The sequence below is a fragment of the Oncorhynchus clarkii genome, chromosome 27, assembly GCF_045791955.1.
Source record: "Oncorhynchus clarkii lewisi isolate Uvic-CL-2024 chromosome 27, UVic_Ocla_1.0, whole genome shotgun sequence".
NCBI lineage: Eukaryota > Metazoa > Chordata > Actinopteri > Salmoniformes > Salmonidae > Oncorhynchus > Oncorhynchus clarkii.
Window position 1 is genome coordinate 18510525 of NC_092173.1, and position 23109 is coordinate 18533633.

The window sequence follows — 23109 nt, forward strand, 5'->3', positions numbered from 1 at the left end:
CCCCATGAGTGACAGAACACTGAGCCAATCACGGTGCAATGCTCCCATTTTCTGCTGGCTCTCTACCACCACAGAAAGCACTGAGCTAGGCTGAAACATTTTGGAGCTGCCTTACTCAAGAAAACAGTGTGTGTATGCAGCTTTATTAACAATTATATATATATTTTTTACATTGTTTGCAAACTGATGTGACATGTATTAATGCCAAAATAACATGCAAAACAGGCAAGCCCCCCAAAATGTGGTGTGTATGTGTAACAGTATAGCCTCTGTCTCTCTCCTCGCCTGGGCTCGATTTCACATCGGTTACATACATATCATTTTATTTTTTGCCCTACACATGTGGGGCTCAAAACAGGTGACCAGCCCTGAATGAGAGGTCACCACTGAATACACAGCAGGACTTTGACTTGATCAGTTCCTGTGTGTGAGAATCATGGGAGGTCAGTGATTTTCATTGGAGGTCAGTGATTTTTGATACATCATGGTTGCTTCCATTCACAAGAGGTGCCACTTAAATGATTGGTTTGGATTTATGGTACCCTTGGTCTTGGAAAACAGTTGAAAATAGCTGTCAATCCAGTAAAACCCACAAACAAGCATAAAGATACATGATTGTTAATTACCTAAGTGCAAGAGGTATGCTGTCCACAAAGTAACAGAGCAGTTACTGCTCAGAGTTAAACTGAGGAAAATTACTACTCACCCAACAGCCAGCCAGTTGGCCGAGTGTCCACGACCTTGCGCCATGTGGAGAGAAAACCGTACCATCTCTTTATATAGCAAACGTTTTAATTGCTCTTGTTTCAAGCCGCCCTGCCCAGTACCACCTTGTTTATTAATGAACCATTCCACTATGCCCTTTGTCTGACTACTTGTACCTTTATGATGGCAACTACAGCAAATGTTTGCAATACGGTCAATAAATGACATGTTTACCTTTACATTACTTTAAACAGACATTTCTGATGACTAATACGTGTATGGTGGTAAATATTTTGTATTTTATTAGGATCCCCATTAGGCTGTTGCAAAAGCAGCAGCTACTCTTCCTGGAGTCCACACAAAACAGGAAACATTACATAATACAGAACATCATTAGACTAGAACAACTGAAGGACAGAACTACATTAAAAAAATTGCACACGTAGCCTACATATCAATGCATACACACAAACTACCTCGGTCAATGATGGCTGGTTGCTAAGGCCACTGACCCAGAGACCGGATCATAATATGAGAATGATGGCTACTCTACTAGTTTGCAAGCTCAATACTTTGTTGTTCTCGGCTGGTGATTAGCTATTAGGCAATGAAATGTTAATAATATATAAACGTGTTGTCGTGAACGGACACAGACAAATCGTGGATTAGGAGTCTGTGAGAAAACGTGTAGTTTGTGATGAGAAAACGTGTAGTTTGTGTTGTAGCATTATGAAATTCAATGCCAGTATGTCAAGTCATTTCAATACTCCATGTCGTGTTTTATTTGTTATTTTAGTGTATGGGAGGGAATACATGTGTGGGCGGTCTTATGTTGTATGCTTTTGGCCCTGATTTGTTACCTACTATACTCAGCGCCATCTTGTTGCAACTCCTCTACGTATGTGGAAGAGTTTCTACGAGGGGTATCCGATTACCTTTTTCTTCAATTTTGCTGACTGAAGTACTGGATCCTTACACTGAAAAATAAAGTGCATAGCCTGTAACATTCGCTTAATTTTTGCTTGTAACGTTTAGTTTCCAATACGTAGAAGAAATGAGCATCGAGACGCTTTTAGAAGCAGCCAAGTTTTTGGAATTGCAAGCCCAGCAACAACAGAAGGCACGTGGTATGTAAAGGTTACAATCAATTATCGTTTTTTTTTTTTAGATGCTTTCAACGTTACGATTTGAAAGGATCAAAATCATTCGTTATTTAGATGTGTCAAATCTATAAGATTATTCTCCTGGGAAAAGATAATCTGCATGCATTTAACCTCAGTCATTTTTTTCTTCATAATTAAACATTTGGTTCATAATGTAAGATTAAGTGCACAGTTGATTTGTATTGCCTTTGTTTGCGTTGGGGGTCGTGACTAATCAGACGTCCTTGTCTCAAATGTCTTGAGCAATTGGAGGTGTGATTTCAAATAGTAGCCTATTTCAGATTGGATCATTGTGCTAAGAAGTTGGCTACAAATATATCATTTGGATGTGTGACAGGACACAATGTAGCCATGTGAATTCTACTGCATTACAAACTCGTCGATCGACGCGCCTCCTATCAAATCTTGAAACGATCGTGTTTATTTGCAGCACTGTTTCCAACTATGAGCTTTCGGCCAAACCATGTAAGTTTAACATCTAGCGACGACTTTTAAAGTCGTATAGCAACCTTCTTCATTATTTTACATAAAAATTTAAAAAACTCATCTCAGTAAAGGGCGGTGGCGACGCGAGTGCTGAAGACGTTTTACGTCATCTGACCTGACATATCAGGGGATCATATGACAGATTCAGGTTTCCCTCTCGGCTCTTGTGGCGCTCAATCTTTTGAATTCCTAAAATTGCTGTATGAATACACCATTACATGTATGTGATTTCGTACATGACACTTTTTAAACTGATATGTAGGCTAGATAGAACATGCCTAGTAAAGAAACCTTCGGCTAATCGCAGAATGTTTTTTTTTGCTTGTTGCTGGTGACGTGTCCAAGTTGACCACGCCCCATCTGCAACGGGGACCGCCCCTTTCACCACGTGCATGCTTGGCACTCCTACACTCGGAGGCCCCCTCGTTCCCTCCCTGTTCTCTTCTCTTTAGTGCTGCTGCTAGATCAGTATGGAAGAAAGTAGGGCAGTGTTTCTCCCCTTCTACTGTACTCACTCCTCTGCTATGTGCTTTGGTTATATAAGCGGAACTACACATGTTTTTATCCCCAACCTATCAAGGCCATAGAGCTAAACACAACCAGACAACATTTCAATAGATCTTTAGTAGTAAGTCAAGCAAGCAGTGCAAACATTAATCAAGTTTTTCCTGTACCTTGAAAGGGTGTATGTTATTAGATAAGAACACGTGGTAGGTAGTCTTGAGTCAACCAATTTACCAATGAAAAGTGTTTTAATTGACACACTAATGCAGTAACGTTATACCAGACTTGACTCTCACCTGGATTCACAAAAGTATCTTTATAAATAGCACGAGAACGAGGCTATCCTCAACTATGCCCCCGATCTTACCGGAAACCATGGAGTGGGTGTCATTCTCTCACACCTTAGGTCAATGCTTTCACATCTGATTACTCTTTGGTTGAGAACCAAAATGGTAAAAGAAACAACAACCCCTTCCTCTACCTTCTCCACAGCTGTGTATTCACCAGTCATTCATTTGCAGAGAGAGGACGAGTTATGACCTGTGTACATAGTCAATAGTCATTAAAAGCTGGTGACTTTAATGTTTCCATAGTGTTTTACCCACTTCATACTGTAACCAAGTCAAGGCTCATCCTATATAACTACTGTTGTACACACCATTTCTATTAATATGTCTATACACACCATCATATACACTGACCAGAAATATCAACGCCACATGCAACAATTTCAAAGATTTTACTGAGTTACAGTTCATTTAAGGAAATCAGTCAATTTAAATCAATTCATTAGGCCCTTATCTATGGATTTCAAATGATTGGGAATACAGTTACCCCAGAGAGGGGTGTGGATCAGAAAACCAGTCAGTATCTGGTGTGACCACAATTTGCCTCATGCAGCACGATACATCTCCTTCACATAGAGTTGATCAGGCTGTTGATTGTGTAATGTTGTCCCACTCCTCTTCAATGGCTGTGCGAAGTTACTGGATATTACTGGAACACACTGTCATACACGTCGATCCAGAGCACCCTAATGATCCAGAACATGCTCAATGGGTGACATGTCTGAGTATGCAGGCCATGGAAGAACTGGGACATTGTAGCTAATGCATGTCCATACCATAACCCCACCACCACCATGGCGCACTCTGTTCACAACATTGAGATTGGCTAACTGCTCGCCTACACAATGCCATACACGCGGTCTGCCATCTGCAAAGTACAGTTGAAACCGGGATTCATCTGTAAAAGCACACTTCTCCAGAGTGCCAGTGGGAAAATGCTCACCTTCAATGAAGTTGGTTTCGTCTTTGAACTGCAGTCAGGTCAAGACCCTGGTGAGGATGACAAGCACGCAGATGAGCTTCCCTGATACGTTTTCTGACAGTTTGCGCAGAAATTCTTCGGTTGTGCAAACCAACAGTTTCATCAGCGGGCAGAGTGGCTGGTCTCAGACAGATGTGGAGGTCCTGGGCTGGTGTGGTTTCACGTAGTCTGCGCTTGAGACCAGTTGGACGTACAGCCAGATTCTCTAAAATGAAGTTAGTGGAGAAATTGACATCCAATTCTCTGGCAACAGCTCTGGAGGACATTCCTGCAGTCAGCATGCCAATTGCACACTCCATCAACTTGAGACTTCTGTGACCATTGTGTTGTGTGACACAACTGCACATTTTTCGTGACTATTTATTGTCCCCTGCACAGGGTGCAATTGTGTAATGATCATGCTTCTTGATATGCCACACCTGTCAGGTGGATGGATTATCTTGGCAATGGAGAAATGCTCACTAACAGGGATGTGAACAAATTTGTGCATACAATTTGAGTTTTGGCAACTTCCTGGGCTCTTTTATTTTAGTTCATGAAACATGGGAGCAACACTTTACATGTTGCATTTTTAAAAATATTTTTGTTCAGTGTATATTTATATTCTCGGACTCTGACATTTCTCGTTCTGATATGTGTGTATTATTAGGTATCACTGCACTGTTGGAGCTAGGAACATAAACATTTCGCTACACTCGTGATAACATCTGGAAAATATGCGACCGATACAATTTGATTTAGGAGTTTTGACACCACTGCCTGTTCAACAAATGACAAGCTCACAACACTCTGCACTTAAACGATGGTTTAAGTATGTCATGGGTTTTTAAAGGACCATCCTTCTCAGATGCATGTAGAGGAGGACTTATTCCTGGCTCTGTTGTTAACTAATACTGTGTTTGACCTTTGAATCCTACCCTGGGACTGTGACTGAGCAAGGCCTAACCAATCCAGTCCTTCGGGGGTTTGGCCTAACCAATCCAGTCCTTCTGGGGTTTGGCCTAACCAATCCCCAGGCCTCCTGGGTTTTTATGGGTTGTTCTTGAATGTGGGAGAAGAGCACTTAATGGACTGAATCTTCTCAGGGCTGCTGAACTTTGAACTCTGACTGCACTTTGTCACTATTGAGTGTACCAGATAGGCCTGAGATAGAGGTTAAACACTGATGACGGTGTTTACACTGATGACAGTGCTACAGTGTGCACTAATGAATACAACCCCGGGTCTTGGACATTTTCATTTTTACTAACTTAAGTAGATCTAGTTCAGGTCAGTATAAAGGCAAATTGTTTCTTTCTAGACAAGGAACAAACATACATAGACCTCTTCTGATCAACAATTTACTAGTGTTATAAAAGGCCAACCAAAATGTAGTTTCAGTTTGAGCCGCTCTGTTTAATCTTAGTAGGCAGTATGTAGAACATCATCAACTCTTCATATCTAAGACCGAGGGGGCTTTCAATGTCACCGTGACGATCTGGCCTCTGCTGTGCTGGGGAGAGTATAGCTGTTGCTTGTTCCTATTGCCTGGCTCTGAACAAAATATGACCAATGTCTGTGTTAACTGCAAAATCGTGTTCCGTGTGTGCCTTGGCCTCTTGGAAGATGCACAGCCAGATAGCATTATTATGACAGACACACACACATACACTGTTATTTATTCTTTGAGACTTTTCGCTTTTGTCAATATCTTCGACTACATGTAGCTTCACCCTCCCTGTAATCAGGTAAATTACCACAGCTTGGGCCCAATCCACACACTGTTGCATGTCCTCAATTTATCCCACGCTTCTGAGAAGTTCTCTGAACAACCCAATTGAATCAAGTCTCCCACTGAACTGGATATGGTGGTCTAAGGAAAGGGACCATTGTGTAGCTAACGTGCTGTAATGGCCATGTTTAGCTCGGATCTGCTCAACCTCTTATCGATGTAAAGGGTGGCTGTAAAGCTCTCTTGTGTCTGACGGGTTCTAACACCACTGTTACCATAGCAACTGGACAACCCCCTTCCCCCGCCCCCATAGTATCTACACATTGAAACGCATGCTGTTGGTGATTCTCCAATCCGATTGGATGAAGAGAGGTAAGGTCGTTGCTAGAACTCAGGGATTCAACCCCCCCTCTCTTCCTTTGTCTCTCTGGCTTGTCCAGGTTGTCGTCTTTTCTCCCCCACTCTAAGACGGGAATGTGTTGAAGGAGCTAGGAAAACGCAATTGGAGCTCATTCTCCAGGACCGCACGTGGACCTAATGTTAAGAGCATCAGTACTGAAACGTTCTAACAAGCCAGTTGCTTCCTAAATAACAGACGAGTTCACGGAGCGTTTTGCGCTTCAATTGTTCAATGTCTTCAGTCTCAGTACTGCACTAACATCAACACAATGTGTTTGTTCAGTTTTCAGTCACAACATTGGGTTAGAGGGCTGAATAAAAGCTTTGTCTAATTGATTTGCTGCCACAATACATTTTCTGATGTGTTTCCAACCGCGTCCTGCAGCTCTCTCTCTGAGGGCTTTCAGTAGATGTGGAGATATCCCACATGGAAGTTTCTCAGAAAAAACTCTTCTGCTTCAGCTCAAAGTTACAAATACTTCATTACAGTATTTAGGCCTACACATTACAGTCGTTGCATATGGGTCCCCAGTAAGAAGATTAGTTTGGGGAATTACGGAAGTTTGCAATGTCCCAACAGAACATATCCCTTTTTACATGCCAGTATGACCTGGATTGGGCAATAGGCATAAAACCTGCTTTTACTTGAACACACTGACCTTGGAATATACCCCACTTCCTCTTCAAAAAAAAATGTCTCGCACTGAGCTCGGCCCAGCTTTTACCACACATACTGTCAGTCCTCCTGTCATGCTGCAGACCTGTAAGTGTGTAAATCCACTCATAAAAAGAATAAACAGAATTTGAGTTTTGTCTTGTAGCCAGCCAGTGCCAACAAGAGCAACGTTGTATAAATATAGGACTTTGGCTGCCTCGGAAATGGCACCTATGCACTATATAGTGCACTACTTTTGAACAGGGCCCACAGGATTCCCTCAAAGACGAGCTGCTTTAATATGTCAATTCTTCTAACTAGTCTCAAGGTTCTGGCTGGCAAGGCATTGCGGCTGCATTATACGGCTCTTACAAGCTGGCAGAGGTCCAGGAGGCAGGATGAGGTCTGGCTGCAGGTCTGGTATGAATGTATGTCAGCATTGTAAAAGCCCTATTGAGGTGTCTGGCATCATATTTCATTTCAGAACATGCAACATAAGCTGTAAACATGGTGTGCTAGCTAGGTGAATGGATGGCAGAATGCTTCCTTCCAGCCACCCTAGTGTTCCTCCCCTGTTTTTGTTTATTGATTGTAGTATTCATTGGGAGTGAACCTGGCTCACTAGATGGAGATTAGTCAAATGACTGGAAATGTTGTCAGACATGTTTCTGCTGGTACCTAACCTATGCTGCTTGACCTATTTGAAAACGATGTTCTCTGGTCATGGCAGAGGTTAGAGGTCATTGCTGTCAACCCAGTGGGTGGTGAAGTCTGCGTTACCAGAGCTAACCTAACTGCAGTCCCAGAGCTATGGAGGAGTTTCCTTTTTTAGACGGTCAAATGTTTTTGCACTTTTCAGATGTTCCTTTGTTGACGAAGCTAGTACAATCAAAATATTTATTGATAAATTGAATGAAATTCTGGTAACATTCTTGGCTCTTACGGTTGCTAACGTGCTCTAGCCTGTAACCATGCCTTCTTTCTCTCCCCACAGAGGAGAATGAGCTGGGGGAGAAGCTTCGCCTCCAACAGCTGTCTGACCACACCCACAGGCGCAATGATGTCACTTCCTACTCCCCCATCCAGATGAACCATGTGACCCGAGCAGAAGAGCCCTGCCCCCATTCGGAGCGCTGCCCCGCCCCTGTCCCGCCCCCACTGCCACCCCCCTCCATGCCCATTACTGTCATCCCTATCCCCATGATGACCTCCAACCACACAGGTCTGCCCCCCACTGTCCCAACCCCCTCCTCCACCACCCTGTCCCCCCAGGCCGGGGCAGCACCCTACCTGGCCTCCCCCAGGAGGGACCCTCACTCCCCAGGGCACGACCACCAGGGACAGGGTGCACTTTTGGCTCTCTCTCCTCAGGTGAAGACAGACCACTCCCACCACTTGCCTTTGACCCAATCTGGCAACCACAAGCAGAATCGCCACCACCATCACCTTCCGCAGATGGTTTCTCCCCAATCTGGCAACCATAAACTGCTGCAGCAGCAGTCGCCCCAGCTGGTGCAGCCCTACCCTGGCTCCATCGTCTCAGCCCCCCAGCTGCATGCCTTACTTCCCCAGCCAGGGCCCCCCCAGACACCCCGTGGGGCCCAGACCAGCCCTTTTGGGGGCCGAGGCAGCCCCCCTGACCTGGACGGGAAGAAGAGGCCTGGAGGGTAAGTGGCCAATTTGGTTATTTATAGGAGAGATGGTTTGCACTTTGGTTAGATTATTTTTTTAATTTCCTTTTGCATTTTTTGTTTTCCTTTTTTTTGAGGGGGGGGGGGCTATTTTGTAGCAAAGAGTGTGTGTAGATGTGATTGTAAGTCACATGTTGAGTGGTAAGGTAAAAACGGTATCAGAAATCACAAACCATGAAAAGTCCCTACACTGAAAGATTTTTGGACTAAATAACTCTTGGATTATGTACTCTATAATGAGTGTCCTGATTGGTCAATTGAGCGGTAATCAGATCCAATTAGCTGCCTGTGCATATTATACAGTATATTGTTAAAGTAAAGTAACAGAGATGATGGAGTACTTTTATATTTGTTGGTTGATTTGATTCTTGTTCAGTGAGTCTCGTCGTCTTGCCCATTCTGGACACCCAATCTTATAATGTGCTCCGATCTGTGCTTTTACAGGGCAGGGACAAGAGAAGTACATAACAAGCTTGAGAAAAACAGGTGGGTGCATCTCTCTCCCATGGTCACCTTTTATTAAACAGTGGATTGAGCTCTTTGCACAGGGCAGTTTAAGGTTACGGTGAGATTAGGTGTACACTATTATTGCCCACGTCTTTTTTCAACCGACTTGCTTGCTTACTTCTCTGTCCTGTTCTAAGAAAAAAATGATGCTCTCATTTATTCACTAATGTCTAATCTATAGATATGGCATTTGTCAGACAATAATTGGTCATATCTTGGACTTTTTTAATGGCTTTCAATATTCTGATTGTACTTCCCTGTACTGTAGTAGTAGGGTTATAATGGCCAAAAACAGGACCAAGCAGAGGAGTTGTTGCCTTACCCCTGCCTGTATCCTTTAACACAGACGTTTTACCACGAAAACAGAAACCTGTTCAATATGTCTCATGTTAGTAGTAATTATTTATTAGCCCTAAATGGGAAATTGGTTTGCAACATTTATTTCTTTAAAGAAGCTGAATGTGTGAAATCAGACCTCATCCTCCCTCTCACTAAGACTTCTCTCTCTACCCTTCTTTCATCCCGCCATCCCTTACGCAGACGGGCTCACCTGAAGGAGTGCTTTGATACCCTGAAGAAAAACATCCCCAATGCAGATGAGAAGAAGACCTCTAACCTCAGTGTCCTGAGGAGCGCCCTCCGATATATACAGGTAAGCAAGCTAAAATAACTGCATGGTTGAGCAAAGGACTACGATGGAATTGAATTCGCTGTTGAATTAAGTGTAGATTTTCACTCTGCGTTTTCACCATTTGAATGTGTGGATTTTCCAGTTTTCTAATGTTACTTCTTTCCCTGTCATGGGAAGTAGAGTCAGTTTTGTGTCGTATCTCGTAGGCTTTGTTTGAAGAAAGTAGAGTGTAATGATTAGTGGTTTCGACTATTTCAGCCACACCCATTCTTGACAGGTGTATAAAATAGAGCACACAGCCATGCACTCTCCATAGACAAACATTGGCAGTAGAATGGCCGAACTGAAGAGCTCAGTGACTTTCAACGTGGCACCGTCATAGGATGCCACCATTCCAACAAGTCAGTTTGTCAAATTTCTGCCCTACTAGAGCTGCCCCGGTCAACTGTAAGTGCTGTAATTGTGAAGTGGAAACGCCTAGGAGCAACAATGGCTCAGCCCCGAAGTGGTAGGCCACACAAGCTCACAGAACGTGACCGTTGTCTCATTTACTCGTAAAAATCGTCTGTCCTCGGTTGCAACACTCACTACTGAGTTTCAAACTGCCTCTGGAAGCAACTGTAGCTTGGCTACTCAGGAACATTCACTGTCTTCTTGATAAGCAAATCCAGTGTAGATTTGGCTTTATGTTGTAAGTTATTGTCCTGCTGAAAAGTGAATTTCTCTCCCAGTGTCTGGTGTAAAGCAGGTTTTCCTCTAGTGCTTAGCTCCATTCTGTTACTTTTCATCCTGTAAAACTCCCCAGTCTTTGCTTATGTCAAGCATACACATACCATGAGGCAGTTGCTCATTGATCGGTTGTTGGCTTTGCATTTAGGCCAGGTTATTATTTTTTTTACAGTATTACTTCAGTGCCTTTTACACACGCTATTCTGTATATTTTAGTTTTTTTCACGCTGTCATTTAGGTCATTATTTTGGAGTCACTACAATGTCGTTGATCCATCCTCCGTGGTCTCCCATCACAGCCATTGAACTCAGTAGCTGTTTTAAAATCACCAATGGCCTCATGGTGACATTCCTGAGCAGTTTCCTTCCTGTCCTGCAGCTCAGTTCAAAAGGACGACTGCATATTTGATGTGTCTGGGTGGTTTAATACATCATCCAAAGCATAATTATTAACTTAACCTTGATAAAGATATATTTAATGTCCTTGATTTTGGAATGAGATATTCGACAAGCCGGTGTCCACATACTGTTGGTCATGTAATGTGCCTTTTTTTATGTGTGTGAATACTTGAACAAATTTACTAAATTAAACCCATTTTTTGCAGAATTCCTAGTGATATTTGTAACCTACTTTTATGTAATTTTTCTTTTTCAGGTACAAACGTTTTACACTAACTAATCCCCCCCCTGCCAACCGGGACAGTTTTGTCCCTGTTGCTGACCCTTGGTTCACTGTCTGGTGGTGTTGCTAGGAACCATCTGAGCATTGAACTTTTCTGTTGCTTCTTCATTGTCAAGTGAAGATTGCCTAGCCCTTTGTCTCCTGCTGATTGTGTGTGAACTACTGTATGCCTGATCCACCACTCCTACAGGTGGCGGCTTGTGTGGGAAAACTGCCTGGGACAAAATTGGTATAAACGGCAATTCATTTCAGATTAATTAAGATGATAACAATTCTTATTTGTTTTAGTGCCAGTAGGCTATTGGAGCTGCTTTGTATATCCTTAGCTCCTTGGTGTTCTTGGCAATGTCATCAGGTCTGGTCAGGTTAGTCCAGGTGAGGACTGGGGAGGAAAGGGAGTTTCTAGTCTCTAGCAGAAGGCTAAACTTTTTGGATATGCACTTCTGCCTGGGGTATAGACAGACCAGAGTCTCCAAAATGTACCAAGAGTTCATTAAAACCCCTTTGAAAAAGTATTTAAGCTAATATTTTATATACGCTTTTTATTTAGATTATTTTTACGTGATTAAAACCTTTTTAATAGACTTTTGTGGTTGAAAATGAATGGCTGTAAGTGGTTCAATGATGTGTGATACAGGCAGGTAGCATATCGAAAGCTATGTGCGAGCAGGGGACTGGTGTACAAAGGTCTTGAACAAACCTAATTTAACTCTGGAGTGATGTGATGGAGTTCCTGTTGCTATGTTCGCTGTGTGTGTGCTTGTTCAAAATATATGCAGTACCAGTCAGAAATTTGGACACACCTACTCATTCAAGGGTTTTCTTTATTTGTAATAGTTTCTACATTGTAGAATAATAGTGAAGACATCAAAACTATGAAATAACCAAAAAAGTGTTATACAAATCAAAATATATTTTAGATTCTTCAAAGCAGCCAGGCTTTGCCTTGATGACAGCTTTGCACATGCTTGGCATTCTCTCAACCAGCTTCACCTGGAATGCTTTTCCAACCGTCTTGAAGGATTTCCCACATGCTGAGCACTTGTTGGCTGCTTTTCTTTCACTCTGTGGTCAAACTCATCCCAAAGCATCTAATTTGGGTTGAGGTCTGGTGATGGTGGAGTCCAGGTCATCTGATGCAGCACTCCATCACTATCCTTCTTGGTCAAATAGCCCTTACACAGCCTGGAGGTGTAATGAGTCATTGTCCTGTTAAAAAACAAATGGTAGTCCCACTAAGTGCAAACCAGATGACATGGTGTATCGCTGCAGACCGCTGTGATAGCCATGCTGGTTAAGTGTGCCTTGAATTCTAAATCAATCAGACAGGGTCACCAGCAAAGCACCATCACACCACGACCTCATGCTTCATGGTGGGAACCATACGTGCAGGAGATCATCCATTCACCTGCTCCGCGTCTCACAAAGACACGGCGGTTGGAACCGAAAAATCTAATTTGTACTCGTCAGACCAAAGGACAGATTTCCACCGGTCTAATGTCCTTTGCTCGTGTTTCTTGGCCCAAGCAAGTCTCTTCTTATCATTAGTGTCCTTTAGTAGTGGTTTCTTTGGAGCAATTTGACATTGAAGGCCTGATTCATGCAGTCTCCTCTGAACAGTTGATGTTGAAATGTGTCTGTTACTTGAACTCTGCAGCACAAGTAAATGCTACAATCTGAATTTGTTAACTCTAATGAACTTATCCTCTGCAGCAGAGGTAACTCTGGGTCTTCCTTTCCTGTTGTGGAAAGCGCTTGATGGGTTTTGCGACTGCACTTGAAGAAACTTTCAAAGTTCTTAATTTTCCGCACTGACTGACCTTCATGTCTTAAAGTAATGGTGGACTGTCGTTTGTCTTTGCTTATTTGAGTTGTTCCTGCCATAATATGGACTTGGCCCTATTTGGTAAAATACCATCTTCTGTATACCACCCCTACCTTGATTGGCTCAAATGCATTAAGAAGCATAGAAATTCCACAAATTAACAAGGCACACCTGTTTTAATTTAAATGCATTCCAGATGACTACCTCATGAAGCTGGTTGAGAGAATGCCAAGAGTGTGCAAAGCTTTCATCAAGGTAAAGGGTGTCTACATTGAATATATATATATATGAACTCAGCAAAAAAAGAAATGTCCTTTTTTTCAGGACTCCGTCTTTCAAAGATAATTCATAAAAATCCAAATAACTTCACAGATCTTCATTGTAAAGGGTTTAAACATGGTTTCACATGCTTCATTAATGAACATGCACCTGTGGAACGGTCGTTAAGACACTAACAGCTTAGATGGCAGACAATGAAGGTCACAGTTATGAAAACATAGGACACTAAAGAGGCCTTTCTACTGACTCTGAAAAACACAAAAAGAAAGATGCCCAGGGTCCCTGCTCATCTGCATGAATGTGCCTTAGGCATGCTGCAAGGAGGCATGAGTACTGCAGATGTGGCCAGGGCAATAAATTGCAATGTCCGAACTGTGAGACGCCTAAGACAGCACTACAGGGAGACCGGGTGGACAGCTGATCATCCTCACAGTGGCAGACCACGTGTAACAACACCTGCACAGGATCGGTACATCTGAACATCACACCTGCGGGGCCGGTACAGGATGGCAACAACAACTGCCCGAGTTACACCAGGAAAGCACAATCCTTCCATCAGTGCTCAGACTGTCCGCAGTAGGCTGAGAGAGGCTGGACTGAGGGCTTGTAGGCCTGTTGTAAAGGCAGGTCCTCACCAGACATCACCATCAACAACGTCGCCTATGGGCACAAACCCACCGTCGCTGGACCAGACAGGACTGGCAAAAAGTGCTCTTTGACGAGTCGCGTTTTTGTCTCACCAGGGGTGATGGTCGGATACGCGTTTTATCGTCCAAGGAACAAGCGTTACACCGAGGCCTGTACTCTGGAGCGGGATCGAGGTGGAGGATCCGTTATGGTCTGGGGCGGTGTGTCACAGCATCATCGTACTGAGCTTGTTGTCATTGCAGGCAATCTCAACGCTGTGCATTACAGGGAAGACATCCTCCTCCCTCATGTGGTATCCTTCCTGCAGGTTCATCCTGACATGACCCTCCAGCATGACAATGCCACCAGCCATACTGCTCGTTCTGTGTGTGATTTCCTGCAAGACAGGAATGTCAGTGTTCTGCCATGGCCAGTGAAGAGCCCAGATCTCAATCCCATTGAGCACGTCTGGGACCTGTTGGATCGGAGGGTGAGGGTTAGGGCCATTCTCCCCAGTAATGTCTGGGAACTTGCAGTTGCCTTGGTGGAAGAGTGGGGTAACATCTCACAGCAATAACTGGCAAATGTGCTGCAGTCCATGAGGAGGAGATGCACTGCGGTAATTAATGCAGCTGGTGGCCACACCAGATACTGACTGTTACTTTTGATTTTTATTCCCCCCCCTCATTTGTTCAGGGACACATTATTCCATTTCTCTTAGTCATATGTCTCAAATCGATCAATTTTATTGGTCACATACACGCGGTTAGCAGATGTTAATGTGAGTGTAGCGAAATGCTTGTGCTTCTAGTTCTGACCGTGCAGTAATATTCCACAACTACCTTATACACACAAGTGTAAAGGAATTAATATGTATATATGGATGAGCGATGGCTGTGCGGCGTAGGCAAGATGCAGTAGGTGGTATAGAGTACAGTATATACATATGAGATGAGTAGCAGCCACTCAATGTTAGTGATGGCTGTTTACCAGTCTGATGGCCTTGAGATTGAAAAACAGCTTCAGCCTCTCGGTCCCATCTTTGATGCACCTGTACTGACCTTGCCTTCTAGATGATAGGGTGGTGAACATGCAGTGGCTCGGGTGGTTGTTGTCCTTGATCATCTTTTTGGCCTTCCTGTGACATCAGGTGCTGTAGGTGTCCTGGAGGGCAGGTAGTTTGCCCCCGGTGATGCGTTGTGCAGACCTCACTACCCTCTGGAGAGCCTTACGGTTGTGGGCGGAACATTTGCGGTACCAGGCGGTGATACAGCCTGACAGGATGCTCTCGATTGTGCATCTGTAAAAGTTTGAGGGTTTTAAGTGTTAAGCCACATTTCTTTAGCCTCCTGAGGTTGTTGAGGCTCTGTTGCGCCGCCTTCACCACGCTGTCGGTGTGGAGGACCATTTCAGGTTGTCCGTGATGTGTACGCCGAGAAACTTAACTTTCCACCTTCTCCACTACTGTCCCATCGATGTGGATAGGGGGGTGCTCCCTTTGCTGTTTCCTGAAGTCCACTATCATCTCCTTTGTTTTGTTGATGTTGAGTGTGAGGTTATTTTCCTGACACCACACTACGAGGGCCCTCATCTCCTCCCTGGAGGCCTTCTCGTCGTTGTTGGTAATCAAGCCTACCACTAGCATCGTCTGCTAACTTGATAATTGAGTTTGAGGCATGCATGGCCAATGCGGTCATGGGTGAACAGAGAGTACAGGAGAGGGCTGAGAAGGCACCCTTCTCCACCAGTGGGGTGGAGATGTTGTTTCCTACCCTTGAAGTCCAGGATCCAGTTGCACAGGGCGGAACTTGTCTGTGGAACTTGTTCAGTTTGTTTCCATTGTTGAATCTTATGTTCATACAAATATTTACACGTTAAATTAAATGCAGTTGACAGAGGATGTTTTTCTTTTTTTTTTTTTGAGTTTATTTGTATTTAACACTTTCTTTTTTTGGTTACTACATGATTCCATATGTGTGATTTTCATACTTTTGATGTCTTCACTATTATTCTACAATTTTAGAATATAGTAAAAATAAAGAAAAACCATATGAGTAGGTGTGTCCAAACTTTTGACTGGTACTGTACACACACACACACACACACCCCCCTATCCTCTGCTGGTGAGAATCTGATCCTGTGTGTGACAGCAGTGGGGTTTTACTCCCTGGGAGGCAGGGTTAGGAGCGCGGGAAACTAGGGCAGTGTGGGTCCACAGAACTCATGTCACCCAATCTCCCTCCTCCCCCTGCCTCCCTCTCTAGTGTGTCGTGCTCGACTAGCAGACTGACCCAGCACCCCCACCCTTTCTCGACAGCCAAGCTGGATTTAGGGTGTATTTAAAGCACATGTACCGGCCAGGAAACAAACAACTACAGACATTTTCCACTCGTGATGTATTTGCACTGCAGGGCAGTCTCCATTTTTAGCCGTAGGAATTTAGCTTGAGCTTATTTAGTGAAGAGGGAAGTCAGAATTTTGTTTTTTTGGATGGGGGAGATTGAGTTTATTTCCAGCTTAAATATTGCATGTCTGCTGGACCGAAATACTGGTTAAAATGTTTGAATTACTTGAATTACTTTTGAAGTTATAAGTATGTGACACAGGCCAAAACGTGTGTAGTTGCTTCATGTTTCCAGTGCTACAACACACCCACATTCTCTGGTCTTCCCTTTATTCATCAGTTTACTGTAAGTGGCTCCTTCTCAGTACTCATATCTATGGACGTCAGACTGAGACCAGGGTTTCCTGATAGACGAGCTGAGTACACACACTAACCTATTGCGGGCCTCTCTTCTTGGTAACAGTTGAGTTGTAGAAGTCGTGCTGAGTCACGCAGTTCTCTTCCCTAATTGTTATTGGTTGAGCTCCAATAGTGGTGGGTTGGGGGAGAGCGAGGGAGGGGTGAGAAGAAAAGGAGATGGAGGGGTGTTTAAAAGTGCAGCGTGTGATCGCTGTCGTTCAGACATGGACAGTACGGTGCAGGACAGACACGATTCCCGACTGCACGCACCTCTCTCCCCGCATGCTCCTTCCTGATCCCCTCTCTTCAACCTTTTTTGTTATTTAGGCTAGGGGCAGCATAGCGGCAGTATAGTCTGCTAACGTGACCAATGAGGACCAGACCAGAGAGGTTGAATAAGAGGATTTGGGCAAAGGATTACTTTTCATTTGATTCATCTTTGGGCAGTGATGCTGGCAGCCCTGTGTGTCTGTCACCTTTGTTGAACAACATGGCCTCCTGGGTAGGAGTGCTGATCTAGGATCAGTTTAGCCTTTTGGATCATAATGAATGACTTATTTTGGTCAGAAGGGACTTGATCCTGGATCAGCACTCCTACTAGGATACACTTTATGAATACAGACTCTTATCTTCAGGCCGGGTGTCTTATCAGAGCATGTCTCTTGTTTTGCACTGAGGTTAGTGTCACTGTGAGGCTACTTCTCGCCAACAGCCACTCTGCTGAGAAGTCAAGTCACACTTCTGTTTAATTTCTTCCTCCTTTCATAGAAGTGACTGAGAGTGAGTAAGCTAGCAAGACCAAACCGAACGAGGAACTTGAATATAACGCTGCCTGCCTGCATCACGTGTTAGTGGGATTCTTGTGGTATCTAAACCAACACTGGTGTGTAATGTTTCAAAGATTCTGCTGCTTGCAAGCATTACTTCCGTATGCTTCACAGTTTGATGTTTTTCTCAATACTTTATCCTACAGTAGTTTGTTGTCCTATGTGTTACGCTATATTTTTAGATTTTACGACTGTCTAACGTGGGATGTGTTTCTCTATCTGACCTCATTGCTGCTGTTGTGTGTGTGTGTGTGTGTGTGTGTGTGTGAGAGAGAGGGAGAGAGAGCGGCTTTGTACTCTCTGCTGCGCCATGGCTGGGACTCTTAAACGCTAACGTGCTCAGCACTGGGGCTCCTCCCTCTTCTTTCATCCCTCCCTCCATCCTGCCTCACTCTGCTCACAGGGCCACATGAGCAGAGAGCACATGGCTAGCCAGAGCTATATGATGTCACCCCGTGATGGGCCCCCCTCTTCGCCCCGCCCACAGCTACAGCCACAGCTCAGTGCTAGAGAGGAGGCTTAGCCACTAACTGAAGGGAGAGAGGGAGGGTGAAAAGGGAGGGAGGGGACACGCGTAAACACCAGGCTCGTTTTAACCAGCCTATTAGATTTCACTGGCGGCAGAACGACTCTGACGGAACCTGTTTGGGATGCAGAATAGCTGTGTGTTGGAGGGCAAGTGTGCTTTTCCATGTGGTGGGGAAGCTGCTCATGTCTGCTACAAATCATATATCATAAATGTAATACAAAGTAATTGATTTAGCAAATATGTTTTTAAGAGTAGCTCATGTTTTGAGTTCGTCACAGTCAGAGATTTTAACCTAGTTAAAATCCAATTCTTTGACTCAATGATTTCAGTTGACATTTTTCTAATTCATTCAGTCTAAAGGAGAAATAACTGTTCTATTTAGAGGAAATCACAGGATTTGAAGTGTTAGTGTTTTATTTGTAAGGATTTACGTCATCAAAAGAAGTCTCTATAATACTGAAGTGGGTCACCTAGTTGGTCATTTCTGATTCTGAAAGACATGTCCTTTTAAAGCAGCACCAGATCCCAAGCTGGAATAGTGAACTATTACTTCCACTGGTCTGTCCTCATTGGGGTTTGTGTGTTTATTTGTTCCTTGGTCAGCTCCTATTCCATCTGTAAGTGGTTTAACACAGAGGGGAATTAACCCTGGCTGAACATTAATGCTATTTACTAGGACCTGGAGGAGCCTGGGAATGAACTCGGGGCACTTTGGAAATTCTTTGTTGGTGTTGATTTAGACTCCAATGAGGCTACTTGTTGAGGTAATGTAGGCAGGTACTCAAGGCAGACTTGGGTGTGTGTCCCAAATGACACCTTATTCCCTATATAGTACACTACTTTTGACCAGAGCTACTATGGGACCTGGTCAAAAGTATTCCCTGGTAGTCCTTTGTGGCTCAGTTGGTAGCAAGGTGCTTGCAATGCCAAGGGTCGCGGGTTCGATTTCCCCCTGGGGTCACCCATACGAAAATGTATGCACACATGACTAAGTCACTTTGGATAAAAGCGTATTCTAAATGGCATATTCTATTAGTGCACTATATAGGGAATAGAGGGCCATTTGGGACTGAGCATTCAGTATCTTCTGTTTGAAGCATTGTTATTGCAGTGTTGAAACCACATCTTGGTCAGGTCTGAGCCATCAATTTTCAAGAGCAACAGAATTGTTCTGCTCTTTTCAGTTTTACGAAAAGGTACTGTTCCTTTACCCAAGCTGTCACAGCAATCTTACATGTTTTGTCATTTCCTCCAGCTCTGTCTGTATAAAGTACATTTTGACTCACAGGTTGCATATAACGGATGTTAGAGAAGTGTGTTTCACACAGCCGGTAAGTGTTCAGTTCCACACAGCCGGTAATTACCACTCCATCCCCTGCCAACTGCTGAGGAGGTGAGAAGAGGGCACAGTTGCTGTCTGCAATGTTTGTATTGTTCATGGTGCTCTCATTCTAGAAAAGTACAGTGCCAGTCAAAGATTGATACGAATTTTGATAGTGGCCTTTCGTCCTCAGCAACTCTTCCTCATAGTGACTGACAACACTGCAGCAAGGTCTGGAACACTACGACTGTATAACTCATTACATGGCAAGCACTTTTAAATTAGGCCACTTACCACCCAGTTTGAACACAGATGCACGCACACAGCGCTTGCGCACACACACCCTAAAGTAGGTATTTTCCACTAAAAAGCGACTCCTTTGTTGTTTTTGCCTAGAGCAACTTGAAGTTTTCTATTCCAACTAGAGAGAAGACAACACACAGGTTTACGGTTACTGATGATCACAACAAACGCTAGTGAAAAGACCGTTGTCCCCCAGGCTAATTACCAAGCGCCGTGCACTGAAGGAGTAGTTTGTCTGCAATGTGGTTGGCTGCCTGCTGCTCACGCTATCTAGCTTAGGCTAGCCTAGCGCAATCTGTCTCCGCTGTTCTGCAAAAGTGATTCAGTGAGTACAGCCTGGCTGCTCCCTCCTCCCCCGCTACTCTCCCTCCCCCTCGGTCTCCTCTCTCTGCGGGGCCATGTGCTCAGCTCCCGCATTGCATGTCATGCCGCCTGAGCTGTGTTTATACACACACACACACACACACACACACACACGGCACAGTGAAACCTGCTCTACTTTCTTTCACAAAAACAGATCTAAACGAGGCCCCACTACTCCTCGAAGGAAGGGCGGGGGGAAGGGAGGGAGTCATGTTTGTCACGTGCGAATGAAACAAAAGCTAATTGTAACCTCATCTCCCTTTCTCCCCCTCTTCCCTCGTCGTAGTGTGGACTGCCTTGTCGTAGCTGCAGAGCTCTTTTTCAGTGTTTCTAAGGATGGTAGGGACTTAGTGCTTTCGGAAAGTATTCAGACCCCTTCTCTCTCACACACATACAGTACCAGTTAAACGTTTGGACACCTACTCATTCCAGGGTTTTTCTTTGTTTTGACTATTTTCTACATTGTTCTACAACTATGAAATAACACATATGGAATCATGTAGTGACCAAAAATGGGTTAAACAAACAAGTAACAATATATTTGAGATTTTTCAAAGTTGCCACCCTCTGGCTTGATGATAGCGTTTCATACGCTTGGCATTGTCTCAACCAGCTTCACCTGGAATGTGTTTCCAACAGTCACCAGCAAAGCAACCACACACCATCATACCTCCTCCTCCATGCTTCACGGTGGGAAACACACATGCAGAGATCATCCATTCACCTACTCTGTGTCTCAAAGACACGGCGGTTGGAACCAAAAATCTCAAATTTGGACTCCTCATACCAAAGGACAGATTTCCACCGGTCTAATGTCCTTTGCTCGTGTTTCTTGGCCCAAGCAAGTCTTCCACATGCTGAGTACTTATTGGCTGCTTTTCCTTCAGTCTGCGGCCCAACTCATCCCAAACCATCTCAGTTGGTTTGAGTTTGGTTGATTATGGAGGCCAGGTCATATGAGCTTTCTCGGTCAAATAGCCCTTACACAGCCTGGAGGTGTGTTGGGTCATTGTCCTGTTGAAAGGTACCAAAAAAATTCTGCAGCATTGAAGGTCCCCAAGAACACACTGGCCTCCATTATTCTTAAATGGAAGAAGTTTACCAAGACTCTTCCTAGAGCTGCCCCCCCCCCCCGGTCAAACTGAGCAATCGGGGGAGAAGGGCCTTGGTAAGGTTGGTGAACAAGAACCTGATGGTCTCTCTGAATGAGCTCCAGAATTCCTATGTGGAGATGGGAGAACCTTCCAGAATGACAACTATCTCTGCAGCACTCCACCAATCAGGTCAGACGTAAAAGGCACATGACAGCCCGCTTGGAGTTTTCCAGAGACAAGATGCTCTTGTCTGATTTAACTTTTTGGCCTGAATACCAAATACCATGTCTGGAGGAAACCAGGCACCGCTCATCACCTGGCCAATACCAATGTTTTTCAGTGGTAGGGACTGGGAGACTAGTCCGCATCGAGGGGAAAGATGAACGGAGCAAAGTACAGAGATACTTGATGAAAATCTGCTCCAGAGCGCTCAGGACCCGACTGGGCGACGGTTCACCTTCCAACAGGACAACGACCCTAAGCACACAGCCAAGACAGCACAGGAATGACTTCAGGACACGTCTCAATGTCTGGCCCAGCCAGAGCCTGGACTTGAACCCGATCAAACATCTCTGGGAAGACCTGACAATAGCTGTGCAGCAACGCTTCCCATCCAACCTGACAGAGCTTGAGAGGATCTGCAGAGAAGAATGGGAGAAACTCCCCAAATGAAGGTGTGCCAAGCTTGTAGTGTCATATCGAAATAGACTCTAGGCTGTAATCACTGCCAACGGTGCTTCAATAGAGTACTGAGTAAAGGGTCTGAATACTTATGTAAATGTGATATTTCAGTTTTTTATTTTTTTTATACACTTGCAAAAATGTCTAATCCAGTTTTTGTTGCTTTTTCTTTATGGTGTATTGTGTGTAGATTGAGCGGGAAAACATCTATTTGATCCATTTTAGAATAAGGCTGTAACTTAACAAAATGTGTAAAAAGTCTAAGTGGTCTGAATACTTTCCGAATGCGCTGTAGTAGTAGGTGGATCAGTACAGGCTGATGCTGAAGAGGTGCGTCCATGCTTTCTCTGGTTTCTTGTCCTGTGTTCTGTAGTATCCATCTGCTGTTCTTGGCCTGTTTCAGGTACACTGTTCTTAGCTTGTCTCACCCTAGCTGTTGCTGTGTGTTCTCTGTTCTTGAATGGGGGCTGGGGCAGATATCCTTGCTTGTGTCGACTACGGTTATAGGTGGTGGTGGTAGTGGTACATCTTGCCTTGCAGAGTGTTTTGACTTTCTCCAAGGACAGTATTGAACAGCCAAGTGCATACGAATGGCAACTACAGCTAGTATAGCAAGCAGATGGAGGTGTATTGGCTAGAAGCAGCTAGCTACTAGATCGTGTAGTGACAGGGGTGGGGCCATAGTGGGCGTTGGTGTTTGTAGAGCAGTGAGTAGTACATACAGCATCTTTCTCACGGGTGCTCACTGTCTCTCTGTCTGTATGAGTCATAGCACTAGGCCCAGAATTCCACCGTGTGTTCATGAGCATGCTTGCAAAAGACATGCCCCCACACTCGCATTCACATATGACTGTCTCCGTGTTACAGCATGGGCTTTATGACTGCGTTCTACAACCGTTATTTTTTAACTTTGTTATAGCATTGTTTATTTGGTCGCTGATGTATGTTTCTGATGCCTTTTTAATATTCTACCACTGTACAACTGACGCACTGGGACAATGTGCTGCTTATCACCTGACATGTTGCCATGGAAACAATGGCGGTTTTCAGCTGTTGCCGTGACAACAAAATGAGAGGGGCGGTCTGATTGGAGCAGAGTGCTGTCATTATTCATACAGTTATGTTGGTGGTGAAGACCACCCAGACCGGCTGGGGTCTGTCTAGGACCATAGGTGACTCACCACCAGCCAGTCAGGGGAGTCTGCAGCAGTACTCCTTCTGTTGAACTGATAGAGCCTATAACAACACCAGACTGGCTGTCTTAATCGTTTTCACTCTACCCTAACATTTAAATCAAGACCGAATGAAAGATCTGGTCTTCTTTAG

At 44.3% G+C, this 23109-nt stretch overlaps 1 protein-coding gene across 2 annotated transcripts in view; it reads left to right on the top strand.

The window, feature by feature from the left end:
- The first annotated feature begins 1567 nt into the window (after window positions 1–1567).
- LOC139385443 (max-binding protein MNT-like) overlaps window positions 1568–23109 on the top strand; it is a 29430-nt gene continuing 7888 nt past the window's right edge. Inside the window, exons 1-4 of one of the 2 annotated variants that reach the window (XM_071130491.1) lie at window positions 1588–1832; window positions 7947–8619; window positions 9088–9129; window positions 9691–9802. In XM_071130491.1, coding sequence (XP_070986592.1) covers window positions 1760–1832; window positions 7947–8619; window positions 9088–9129; window positions 9691–9802 — 900 coding nt within the window. In that variant the 5' untranslated portion in view covers window positions 1588–1759. Of the gene's footprint in view, window positions 1833–7946; window positions 8620–9087; window positions 9130–9690; window positions 9803–23109 lie in introns of both variants that reach the window. The other variant, XM_071130492.1, reaches the window with a different exon arrangement.